Source organism: Orbicella franksi, chromosome 5, assembly GCF_964199315.1.
Source record: "Orbicella franksi chromosome 5, jaOrbFran1.1, whole genome shotgun sequence".
Lineage (NCBI taxonomy): Eukaryota > Metazoa > Cnidaria > Anthozoa > Scleractinia > Merulinidae > Orbicella > Orbicella franksi.
The window spans coordinates 8076845-8090372 of NC_138149.1; the positions used below are offsets into that span (position 1 = coordinate 8076845).

The 13528-nt window shown below is 39.5% G+C and overlaps 1 protein-coding gene across 2 annotated transcripts; it reads left to right on the plus strand.

The window, feature by feature from the left end:
- The first annotated feature begins 191 nt into the window (after window positions 1–191).
- Window positions 192–13522, plus strand: LOC145488639 (serine/threonine-protein kinase OSR1-like). Of its 2 annotated transcripts, XM_081467545.1 has the most exons (17): window positions 192–291; window positions 362–474; window positions 2632–2740; window positions 3714–3855; window positions 4432–4487; window positions 5002–5111; window positions 5877–5978; window positions 6131–6270; window positions 6552–6600; window positions 7075–7140; window positions 8655–8804; window positions 9478–9547; window positions 9754–9790; window positions 9957–10009; window positions 10780–10848; window positions 10950–11014; window positions 11638–13522. In XM_081467545.1, the coding sequence occupies exons 1-17, from the start codon at window positions 225–227 to the stop codon at window positions 11713–11715; spliced, it is 1476 nt and encodes a 491-aa protein (XP_081323671.1). In that variant the 5' UTR covers window positions 192–224; the 3' UTR covers window positions 11716–13522. The 2 variants fall into 2 exon arrangements, with proteins under 2 accessions (XP_081323671.1, XP_081323670.1); XM_081467544.1 differs by lacking the exon at window positions 11638–13522 and having other exon boundaries at window positions 10950–11626.
- The last annotated feature ends 6 nt before the right edge of the window (window positions 13523–13528 follow it).

Consider the following 13528-nt stretch of genomic DNA (forward strand, 5'->3'; position numbering starts at 1 on the left):
ATTCAGTCTCACTCGGATAATTGCGTTTTTATTTTGCTCGCTCGCGCTTTCCGCGTTTCCAAAAGAAAGACAGTAGATGTGGAAAGTATCTCTAAGTTTCTCTAAGTTGGACCCCAGGCCATTTTAGAAGTCGGCAAGCTAAGAAACTGGGCACTAAATAGCAAAATCATCCCCTCCTACCTCCCGGACAAGAAATTAGCGTCGGAGGGCTTCAAACGAGAAACATGGCGGCTGCCGGCGAAGGTCGATGGCCGAATGAAAAGGAACAGTATGAACTGCAGGAAGTTATAGGTGCGATTTTCATGTTGTACTATGCAAACAGACGTTAGCCTTTGCATCTAAGATATTATTTTCACCCAAGGTTATGGAGCTACGGCCGTCGTCCAAGCTGCTCTGTGCATTCCTCGCAAGGAACGTGTAGCTGTGAAGAGGATTGACTTGGAGAAATGCGGAGCTAGTATCGATGAAATGATGGTAAGTTAACTACTGTGAGTCACGACAAGCGGCTTGGAAATGCTAAACAACATGACGCATATGCTGTATCTCTGATTGGAGCTCCAGGATTACCCTAGTTTAGTAAAATTGGCTTTGACGTATTCTTTTTTATTTCACACTGTACTTTGTACGGTCGACTTCACCTGGCATTTCTTGTGAAGCAGTCTTTACAAGTGCTCGATAGGTCTAATCTAAACAATTTCATAGGTACCTGTCATAAAAGTCCTTATGCCATAGAAACCGCATATTTAAACTTAAAGCTACAAGCTGATTTTGTCAGTCAAGAAAAATAAAAAATTAATGAAAATGTCATCAGCGAAATAAGTTACATGCAGCTGTGTACACTATCTTCAGCTTGTATCGTGTTTATTTTTCAAGTGCAAAGTACTTTAAGAAAGTTCTCTTATTGAAATCTATATACTGTGTATTATTTCACCCTCTAGGATGTCTTTATGTATTCTTTAATACAAGTTGTGAATTCTACTATAATTTCCAAACAGATAGATCTACGTGTAAATTTGATTTCATAATTAGAGGATTAAGGCACCAAAATGTGTAATTTTTCCTAAAATAGATATTTATGGATTAGAGGCAGGGCTGTCGTTAAGTTTTAATTCACCTGTAGCCTTGATCTTGGCACCCGTAGCAAACTTGTTACTTTATGGGTGAATTGTATCAACTACAGGCCAGTTCACCCGTAACATCAAGGGTCCATCAAACATACTCAGCTGTAACAGGTGTTACGGGTTATGGCCCTTATTGATAGTGCTGAGAGGAATGTACATTGCGCATGTCACTCTTTCATGTTCAGTTTGCAATAAATTGTTAGGGGCTGTTGACATATTCACTTCTTCCTTGCATAACATGAGCATGAACCGAGCATTTTGGTCATAATTGCCTTCCCCACCCCCACCCTGAGAGTTACTGCATTCCAGTCACTGCAGTTTATGTCTCTAACATGTTAAACTATCATTCTATTGCTTAAATTCAAACATAAAGGACACTTTTTATTTATCAAATGAAGCTTTCTTGTAACTGTTCTGTTGAAACATCTGTATGTTTTTATGCCATTCACATTTTCCATGTTTGACTACACTGTTTATGTATGCTTTGCCCTTTATTCTTAAGTCTAAGTTAAGTCAGTTGTGATCATATTTGCAGGTGAAAACTTCAAGACTGTCGTTGTTGTGTCATTCTCAGTTGAAAGTAAAGCTATTAAATTGGATCAAATCTTTTGCTTTTGGTCCAAAGTGCCCCAGACTGATATCCAGAAATGAACTCGTCTTATCTCCTACCCTCTTACAGTGTAAATGTCCAGTTGATGTTGCGGGTAATAGGTGAACAATTATCAACAGACACTTTAAACAGCCTCTCTCATTTCCCTCCATTTCTTGGGCAGCCCCCACTCCTTTAAAATGCAAATTGCAATTTTTGGGGGGTCCTCCCCCCAATCCCTTATGCAGACTACAGGTCACTAACAGCAAGCAATCTGGCAGTTGCACAATCACTACTGGTTGAGACCTGCACAGAGATTCAGCAACTGTTTTGACCCTGCATGCTAGGAATCATAAGATTAAGATTATCTACTTTCAAGAGCACACTCACCATGGTGCTAATGTAAGTTTGGGAGGAGGGGGGTAGGGGGGAGAGATACTTGGATAGAATTTTGGTGTCTGGATTGCCTCATGGTATCCAACTCTGGACTTGGTTTCTCAGCTGCGTAAAGAATTGTATTCAAAACATGACATCCTGTGTTTGAAAGGGGCCATTTTTTAATGCCATAGAAATTTAGGAAATTTCAATACTAGTCCTTTTTTGATTTTTTTTTTTGGTCCTAATATTAATGACCTCACAAATGTGTAACGCAAATTATTTTAGGCAATTTAAAATAATATTTGCTGCTGCTAAGCTTTTGTTGGTACGAAATATATTGTGCCCCATTTTAGAAAATGGATATCCAGTTTTAGATCAGATTAGAGGACCCTGTTGGGTGGTGTGATGTACAATTTTTATACATGTATACATATATAACAAAATTGATATTCAATTGGACAAATCATTGTTTAATGCATACTCCTGGAAGCTATTTTATATTTTACTAATCACATCTATATCTAATGTAAATTTTTGTTGTAGAAAGAGATCCGTACCATGAGCCAGTGCAACCACGAGAATGTAGTGAATTACTATACTTCATTTGTGGTTAAACAAGAACTGTGGATTGTGATGAGATTGCTGAATGGAGGTATATTAATTCACTCTGCTGTAATGTCTTATTGACAAAAAATGTTCCATGCCAGGTCCATACCATCAGATCTAATCCCATTTTCTTTGATATTAAGCAACTGGGAGTGCATTTTGTATTTCTACACTGCCCTGTATGGGATGCTATTCCACTGCAAGGCTACATGTACACTCTAGCATTAAATTTGCCAACTAGTACCCACACTGCAAGAGTTAAATGTCTTGAGTACTCGAGAACACATTGCAGGGATCTTTAGTCTAGCATGTTGGAGGCGCGGTGGCCTCATGGTTAGTGCGCTCGTCTCCGGATCGAGCGGTCAGGGTTCGAGCCCTGGCCGGGGACATTGTGTTGTGTTCTTGGGCAAGACACTTTACTCTCACAGTGCCTCTCTCCACCCAGGTGTATAAATGGGTACCGGCGAACTTAATGCTGGGGGTAACCCTGCGATGGACTAGCATCCCATCCAGGGAGGAGTAGTAGTACTCCTAGTCGCTTCATGCTACAGAAACCGGGATAAGCTCCGGCCTGATGGGCCACTTGGCTCGCATGCAGACTTTATATTGTAAATCCTTTAAAGTTTCTCTAGCTACATGTATTCCATTACTTTATCTCAAATGACAAAAACGCATGTAGATTCAGTTTTTTGGGCTTTGAAGATTACCATTCCCAGCGGTCGAATCCCATTTTGACTTTGAGTTGGTCTGCACAGACCAAGCATGAAGGGTTTGTTAGCTTAGTTTACCAGGTTTATGATCTGATTGGCTGACAATCAAAACCAAGAACTCTGGACTGGTTTAAAACATTTGCACCAGTTAGAGAGGTCCAGATTCTTGTGTTGACTGAAAGGATTGTGGTCTTTAGGGAAAAGGATTACATGTATTTTCACAAATCAAAATGCAAACAACCACAGAGCAAGAACTTGAACACATGTGTTAATACAGTGTATGTGAATTATTTTGCTTTAATTTGTTAGGTTCCATGCTTGATGTGATAAAGCACCAGAAAAAGCGGGGTGGCTGCGAAGATGGTGTCCTTGATGAGGCAGTAATAGCATCCGTGTTGCGAGAAGTTCTGAAAGGCCTGGATTATTTTCACAGTCAAGGCCTTATACACAGGTTTGTTTATAATAAATCCCCTGATCTCAAGAAACTACTTATACCAGCTTGATTGAATTAATGCTATTGATTTCTTGTATTTGTTGATAAGTAGACATAACTTTGTTAGAGATACATGTAAGCACATCATTTGTGGTTATGTTTATTAATTAATTCATGTTCTGAAGCTAGTCTTTTAAGACTGGTTTCAGACATTTAGCTGAGACCTGCCTAATAATTTGGGTCCTTATAGAGTGTTTTTAGGTGATAGAAGCACAGGTACAACTTTAATAGTGCCTCTTAATCCTGAGATCTACTAGCTTACAAAGGTCGTGTACATGTACATGTACATGTACTGACTAATTTGAACTCGGTTATTTTGAATTCTCCATTATTTCAAACTCAAAACCATTTCCCTTGGTTTGTCCTTCAGTCATTTACTATGGGCTATTTTGAATTTTCTTTCCCCCTGATAGTTTGAAATAAGGGTTTCCAACTGTATAAATATATAGGTGATCATTGCTATATATACAGTGCATACAGTATTTTTTGATTTACATGTATGGCTTTCTTTTTTTTTTTAAATACTTTTTGTAGGGATGTTAAAGCTGGTAATATCCTACTGGCTACTGATGGGACAGTACAATTAGCTGGTATGTTCTCTCTGTGCACTTTAGTTTATCCAAAGCAGTAAAATTAAATGTAAACTCATACTGAAAAGGTAGCTAATAATGTTACATCTCTCCTCGTTTTTCCCCCATCGATTTATGGCCCGCGCACTTGACACTTGGGCCATAAATCAAAGGGGAAAAACATGGTCCGTAACTCAAACTCAGTTAGTAAGAGGTATAATTCAATGTAAATTTAATTAATACTTTTAATTTATTTTTGTCTACTGAATCCTTCTGAGTGAGTCAACTGAGCTTGCACTAAAATGGAAGACTGACAAACAAAATGCAATATGTGATGGGTTTTTAAAAGGTTACAAAGAGTACAAATTGAATGTATCCAGTGCAAAATGTTTACAGACCATAATGGCCTCAACATGTTGCCTTACATGTACATGTAAAAATACATACTTTCACCCTGACCCAAATGAATGACTTAACAAGTGCTTAACACAAAGAGTGATGTGGCTGACTGGGATCTTTAATATGTGTTTTGTAGATTTTGGTGTTAGTTCTGTGATTAGTGACTACGGCGACAGATCCAGGCCGAAGGTTAGGAAGACATTTGTGGGTACACCATGCTGGATGGCACCAGAAGTCATGGAGCAGGTGAGAGTCATTAAAATATTACACGACTTTGTACAGTTACTTACTAGCTACAGTAGAACACTCCGACATTGAGGCTGGCATGCACAAGGTGGCTTGTTGAAGAGGTAGGCCTATTCAACAGCTTGTGACATGTCAACACAACATGGGGGAAGTTGGGAGGGCCAAGCCCCTTGCAGTGTTTATACGAAGGGATTGTTTAATATGCAGATGCATGGAAAAATTCCTCACTTCCTCAGTGACTCATTTAAAAAGTAGAGTGTCAACCAAATTCCCATGCAGTATTGAAGAGAAATTTATTAGTGGTACGAATATACACAATATGTATATATATTCATTATATTATTTTTGAAAAAGTGCAAAATCTGCGACAGTTAAACAAAAAAAAAAGTTTATAATAATTTATGTGCTTTTGTTACCATTGGTGCAATGTTTCAAATATTGAAATTCTGGGATACATGTGTTGTCACAGTGTACATGTATGTAATGTAACATACTCTAATTGTTGTAAATGCATCTTCTATAGACAGAGTTAAACAAAGGGACCTGGTAACTACTGCATGTAGTACCCAGTCCCTTCTTACTTCTAATGAGCCAGTAGTATTTAATTCAAAGCACACCTGCCGGCCATCTATTCTTTCAATGTCTTGATATTGTTATAATGTTTACTGCTGCTGTTGTTTTTCTTATTCTACATGTACATGTATAAGCCATCATGCTCATATTTTCAAACTTAGCTTTAAGTTAATGACATGCCAACTTGTCTAGGTTCATGGATATAACCACAAGGCTGACATATGGAGTTTTGGTATTACAGCCATTGAACTGGCAACTGGAACAGCTCCTTACGCCAAATTTCCAGCCATGAAGGTAAGCTGGCTCGTAGATTTTGATAACAATTTTAGGACAACGGTTAGCATGGGCAGCTTTAAGGCTCACGATGCAGGGCAGCTTAGGCTTACGATGCAACACAACTCGGGAAACACATCATGTTTTTTTAACACAACTTCTTTTCTTTCCAGGTACTTATGTTAACGTTACAGAATGACCCACCTTCTCTCGACACTGTTGCTCAGAATGACGGAAAAGAAAACTACAAGAAGTATTCCAAGGTGTTCAGAAAGATGATCAGTAGTTGTTTGATGAAAGAGCCTGCTCAGAGGTATGAAATAATATAAAAATTAAGACCACTACATGTAGATCTGATGAACTTAACGTAATTTAAACATGTATACATGTACAATTGAAGGGTGCAAATTAAATACTCCTAGTTGCTTTTATGCCAATGAAACAAAGGTGGATATCATGGTACATTTTTACCAAACTGTGTTGCATGTTACTTAGTGTTATTGTAGGAAGAGTGAATAGTCAGCTCTCTCCCTCTTACATGTTGTTGGAATTTCAGTCTTTCTGCAAGCATTAATGTGACTGTATTATCATTAGGCCAGATGCTAAAGAACTTTTAAAACTTCCCTTCTTCAAGAAAGCAAGGGTAAGGCTGCTGCCTCAGATGCAATAAATTAATCTATTAGTTTTATTTATTAGCTATTTTTATATGGTAAGGAGGGCTTGTGACGTTTTATACACTTAAGGTACATGTAATCCTTTTAAATTTCCTAACCCCCTCCCCACTATCAGAATTTTTTCCCTCCCCACTCATAATCCTTTTAGATTGCGACAGTCTTAAAGTGATAATTGGATGTTGTTGTTAGGGAGGGTCGACCGTATTTTTTACAAAATAGTTGGCGGGGTTGGGTTGATGCTGTTGGGAACATCTATCAATTAATGTGGGCGGATCTTGGAGCATGTTCAGAGCCCCCTTTCCCCCCTCTCCCCTCCCCACTTGAAGGAGTTTCTTTTTTGCCATGACCCCCTCCTCACCCCTATCTCATCAAAAATGAACTGTTCCTAAAACTCTCAGAGGGTTGGCATGTTTAGGCAAATGTTTCTATACCCTTCTTTGCAGGAAAAGGAATTTCTAGTTGAAAGTTTAGTCCCGCTTATGCCTTCACTGGGTGAAAGGTCACAGAAGGTAAGTAGTTAACTGATGCACATCTTATAGATAACAAAACGGAATAAAAACAAATAAGAACGGAAACGAAAAGCAAGAAATAAAGTTACAAGCAACCAGACAAAAATGTAACTGAACGATATTACTCAGCACTCAAACCATTATTTTTTGTCCGGGCTTCCGTAGTTAGACTTTTTTCCCTCGCCGAAAATCTTTAGTTCGTTGTTGTTGGTGATACGGCATTTCTAACGACGCGTAAATTTATATTACCCCGCCCTGCCCAGTGATAGATAGATAGATAACTTTATTTCAACTCGGGTTGATGAGGCTGATTAGGCCTCTAGCAAGATTATGCTAATTTACCGAGAGAAATAACTTTAAACGAACGAAAATTGAAATTAAAAAATTACAAGATATAAATATATAATAGCTAAGACTAGTTTACGTATGTAAATTTACAACAGATCTAACCGCAATCTTAAAATCTTTGTGTCTTCATACAACGTAGTGTATCCGGAAGTGAATTCGAAGCTTTTGAAGCAGTGTAGGCCACGGACTTAGTCCCATAACGGGTGGTGTTAACTTTAGGGATGACAAGCTTGTTGGTGCCCCTTAGATTCTTAATGTTCTCACGAATAGTAAACAAGTCACTTAAATATGTAGGAAGAAGGTTGTTGACAGCTTTAAAAGCTAAGATTAACATATCTTGTATACGTCGATCAGCTAGAGTGTGATGGTTGAATGCATGAATGAATGAATGAATGAATGAAAACATTATTTGTAACACGGTAAAAAATATAAGCATACATTACAGTCAAATCAAGTGAAGCGTACCCCTCAAGATAACATTAATGAATTAATTATTTGAATATTGGACCCGCTAATCGTTTCAAGAATGCAATAATGAATTAATAATTTGAATATTGCACTCGCTAGTCATTTCAAAAATCAATATTAAATCGATTTTTTTGAACATTAAACCCATTAGCCGTACTCTTGGAACGACTAGTGGGCTCAATTTTCCAACAATCAATTCATTATTGCACTCTTGAAACGACTAGCGGGTTCAATATTCAAATAATCAATTCATTAATGTAATCTTGAGGGGAACGCCTCACTGGGTTTGACGGTAATGGAAAAAGAAAAATGTGTACATCGCACGTAAGATTTCCTATGTACTTTTTTATATATTTGCCGTGTGGGTGTCCGATTCAGAGAACCATTTATTAATGCTTCTCTTGAAGAGGTCTAAGGATTCTGTAATACGAGGTTCCTCGGGAAGATCGTTCCATAGAGAAGCTCCGCTGTAACTGAAGCTACGCTTCATGTAGTCAGTTTTTAATTTTCTTAGACGAAAGATGCGTTGCTTTAGGATGATCCAAATCAGGATCAGTGATCCAAGATCACTCGGATCATGGTGCATCAAGGGAGACAATGAATCCACTCTAGGCAAGGATTCATTCATTGGCTTCGTTCGATACTCCACGCACCTTATTCAGTAAGTCTTCTAACGTAACATCTTATTTGCATCATAGGTAAAGCGAGTCCCAGGCTCCAGTGGACGGCTTCACCGCGCGGCCGATGGCAGCTGGGAGTGGTCAGATGACGAAGAGAGAAAAGGAGATAAAAGCGATGATGACGACGGAGAAGATAAACAAAAATCGACAAATGTGGATACTGTAAAGGTAAGATGACAACGAAAAAGTCCATGCATGCAGAACTACATGTAGGCCTAGGTGATCCTTGTCGGCTTCAGCCTCTTGCAGGTGTTCTGTTGGTTGGAACACACCGCGAAAAATAGCACATTTTGCGCCGCCGTGTTTCGTGCTTCGCCGCAACTGACTTATTTCCTGGAAGAGGCTGCGGCGGCTTCTAGTGTGAATCGCTCGTTGCACTTGAGGTACGTGCCCGACCTCCTTTTAAAGTGTGCAGGAAATGCCAAAAACACCAACTGGCGTTCAATCGCTGGCCAATCGCTAAATTCGAACTCGCTTAGATTTTTGTGCGACCTCGACGAGTGTTTTGACCCGTTTGACACACAAGTGAACTGAAGTTAACTCTGGGGATAGTCGGTAAGCTTTGAAGAACTTCCGCTTTTCGCCGTCTTCCTATTCTTGTCTAGTTTCGTTGTTTAACATGCAACGAAAGAAAGAAAGAAAGTCAATCAGCCTAAGTGATATCCCGCAATTTCCGCAGGCGCAATGTGCATGTGTGGTACCCTTCGATCACTGACAGGATGAAATGCACTCTTGAGACTAAAACTAATGAATCTGCCGAAAACTAAACCGACGCTCCTTACATGAACTAAAATAATATTTCTTGTATTCTGTGTGAACTAAGCATATTTTTATTTTTCAGGGAAATCCACCCAAAAACGAAGGACCGCCTATCCACGTCCAACCGTCCACACCAACATCACCAAAACCTCGTAAGTATCGTTAATACAACATGTAGTGTAGTATCTTTTGTGTCGTCACCGTTGTCACGCAACGCACATGTGTCACGTAGCCCGTGTTTCGTTCTGGTCACACAACAATGGACCGAGGACATGGTACTGAAAACTTAACCAAGAAATTCTTGCCTTTGAGGGCTGCAGCTTTTTGAGGTTACTGACAGTTTTGTATCATTTTTCAGCTGCACAAATTAATTTGGATCTTACCCTTAGATTGAGGTATGTGGGTTGTGTTTTGTTGAGTTTGTGCTTGTAAAACCAAAGTAATAATAAATTAAAAAGGATGCGAGAATGCCGAATCTCCTGTTCCGTTTATCCGAACTTTTGTGATTGTGTTGGAAGTGATCATAATGTGTCATCATTTGAATCTTCTGATCTGTTACAGAAATGCTAAGAAAGAATTGAATGATATCAGATTTGACTTCACTCCTGGTAAAGGTAAGAAGTTTTGCATGGTTTTGTTGACTCTTATATGTGTCTCCGTTTCTCTTTAATAGCCCTTTTAACGATTTACTTTTCCCATTTGTTTTACAATATAATCCAACTTTTATATCTACAAGGACATGTTAAGGTAACATTGTCAAGGAAATAAATTGTGTGTTACTCAAAAACGCGAAGTCAAAGAGATTCAAAATACAACAATTTCGCAAAATCGCGGAATTTAAGTGTCGCGAAATATGCGCACCTCAACATCGCGAAATGAACTTGTTGCGAAAATTTCATGTAATAAGGTATAGCAAATGAGAAACGTTATTGCTGTGGCGAAGTCATGTCCAGTACACTCCAAACAACTACTTCCCTCTAAGTTCAAAGCTCCCTTTACGTCTGCAGACTTGCTCCATATTTTTTGGGGGGACATCAACTCTTCAGCCACTTCTACGTGATGTTATCGCCGCAATGTTGAGGGCATTGACTAAAGATTTCCTTGTGTGTATATTCAACATGGCTCAGCTGCCTCGTCGTTGTTGTTTAAATCTCTCGGGACTGGCTGCAAGCTATCAGTACTACCCCCACCCCTCTCCCCTCTCCTCAGCTCTTTTCCTTTCTTATCCTTTTGCTCTCTGTCAACTTGCTAAATATAGACTAGTTTTTCTGCTTCTTTTATCTTCTTTTCTTTTTCTTGTTTTATATTCCTGTTTTTCTTTCTTTTTTTTTTTTGGTGCATTGTTCATGTCATTCAGCCTTATCTTGATCCTTTCCTCACTCAGATACAGCTGAAGGCGTGGCGCAAGAGCTCGTGTCGGCCGGTCTAATAAGTGGACAGGATTTAGTAGTTGGTAAGACGTACTCTCGTACTCTCGCAAAGTTCTCATTACTCCCTTTTCGGGCGTATAGTGTTTGTGATCTGTTCAACATTTCCTGTATTTGCTCTTTCCAGTTGCCGCTAACCTCAGCAAAGTAATTGATAATCCACCAAGTAGCAAATCGATGACGTTCCCGCTGGTAAGTATCGCGTGTGTGCTTTTGTTTGTGTTTGATTTCTCGTTTGTTTGGGAGGCGTGTTGGGTAGTGCGTTGCATCCCGATTAGAGAGGGCAGGCTTCAGGCTCTGACCAGGCTCGCTGTGTTGTGTTCTTGATCAAGACACTTCTCTCACAGTAGCTCTCGAGGTGAATTCGTGAGGAGCAGGAATGGCGCTTTGATGAGAGCGCTCCCCTCCCACCAATGTGGCACGGGTTCGATTCCAGCCTGTTGCCATATGTGGGTTGAGTTTGGTGTTGGTTCTCGCCTTGCTCGGAGGGTTTTTCTTTGGTTACTCCGGCTTTCCTCCCTGCACAAAAACTAACATCTCCAAATTCCAATTCGACCAGGACAGAGGACCTGCATGAAAACCAGCCAAGGCTGATGTGGCATCCTCTCTGAACATTGCGATTTATAGAAGTGTAAAAGGGTACAGGTCTGTAAATTGATTTTGCAACCTGGCAAAATGCTATACCGTGTCATCCCTCTTGAAGACTGAGGAAGTGATTATAAAGCTACATGTAAGGCGCTTGGTTCTTGAGATTCCTAGCACTGACTTTATGCTATAGATGTGTCCTTCATTTCTTACTTTTGTATTTATTTCAGAAATCAAGTGGGAATTTAAACGAGCCGCCAGACGATCGCACACTTATTGGATTCGCTCAGCTCACAATTAACTCTTAGCAAAGGATAGCCCCCATCAATCAGCCACAAGAAAAGATAAATGAAAATGATTAGTTTTGTGTCACACGAATTATCCCGTACTTACACGTAGATGTGTTTTCCAGTAAGATCGTTCGGTGGAACGAATTCCCGAACGTTTTGCCAAAGTCTTAGGCAATCAAGCGCGCCGGATGTAGTCTTATCGCAAGTTAAAGGGGCTATGTTGTGTATATACGTAAGCCTCTTGTTAATGCAGCGGCCAAAGTCGATTCTCGTAGAAGGGACTGCAGATTGAAGGAGTCTCATAATGTATATCGCCTCAAAAATATAGTATTTCGTTCGCTATCCTTCGCAATTTTCCCCTTATCTTTTTCACAACTTTCGGACAGCTACGCGCTTTGCCATCAAAAACAAAATCAAAAACAAAACAAACAAAAACAACCGGCAAAAAACAAACAAAAACAAAAGCAAACAAACACAGGAAAGTAGAATCTAAAGAGGAACCTACTTAACCAGAATGTACTTTGTAAGAATGTAACTCTCACTGCTTTCTGCATTGTTCTGTGGTTGGCGAGTCTGATATTAAATGGTTAATAAGATTTTTATTCCAACGTATAGACATACACCATGACGAAATATAAGGTGCTATATAAAACCCTAGCACCTTAACTCAAAGATAGAAAAAAAAAATGATTAGATGTTTTTCGTTAGACATGAGGAAGATCTCTACAATATGTCGAGGTTGAGCGGGTTATTAATATGGAATAGATTTCACGAATGTGTCAACGATTTTAGTCTTGACAAGTTTTTAATTTCTCTTAACTTTATCAGTGCAAAGCTTAGAGAGGAGGTCAGAAAAATACTCCAAGGGAGGAATCAGCGAGGACAAAATAACGTTAAGTATCCTATAAGTCAAACATAACTAGAATCATGAGAGGGCAACATGGATCGGGACCACCGAGGTAAACTGATATACTCACCCGTAGAGCAGAAGATTGCAAATAACATACAACTGGACAATGCAATGAGTTGCTTTACACTGTAACTGAGTCTTTAACTTACAAGGAGAACCTTCCTTTCGCTGAACTCTCACTGTAGGCTGGGAAGAAAAGTTAGTGTGAAACGAGTGTGCAGTCAGGCATTTTTGAGCCTACAGAATAGGCGGATTAGCGGATCAGAGAGCAAGGCGAGACCAAGCATGCGCAATGCGAGTAGACTCGCGCTTCGTGCTCGTGGTCGCGCTCTGCGCGCGTCTATCGCGTCTCGATCTCAGGCCCGCTAATCCGCCTGTTCTGCAGTCTATTGCGTGTTTTTTTTTTTTTTTTCTTAAGCTTGTTAACTTTTTCTTATCCGGGACTAACCCTTATTGTTAGATGCCTAGAAGAATTTTCCAATAACTGACCAAAAACTCAAAATTGCACAGCCAATTTTGTCAATTACATTTCCGTTGAAAATAAACCAAAGAAAGCAGAACAGAGAGCAAATACAAACCAATCAGGAAACAAGCGGGGAAAACATGTAACCGTTGTTACAGGCGGGAAAAATTGCGCACAAGGCAAGTTGTGATTGGCTGGCAAAAAAATACCTTCACTGTGATTGGTTAGGGGATCATGCGCAAGTTCGCGGTGTCACCTCAAAGAAGGCTCTTCTGCGAAGGGTGGGTGATTCTACAATTAATGTTTATAATGCTTGTATAGATTGGGTCATATTCAATGCATTCGTATACACCATTGTAATTTGCGTCTGGGATAAACATAGAAATGGTCAACTTAAAGTTAATAATAGATGTAATTAAGATATTTTGATAAAACCAAACTTTCAGATGCAATGTGGT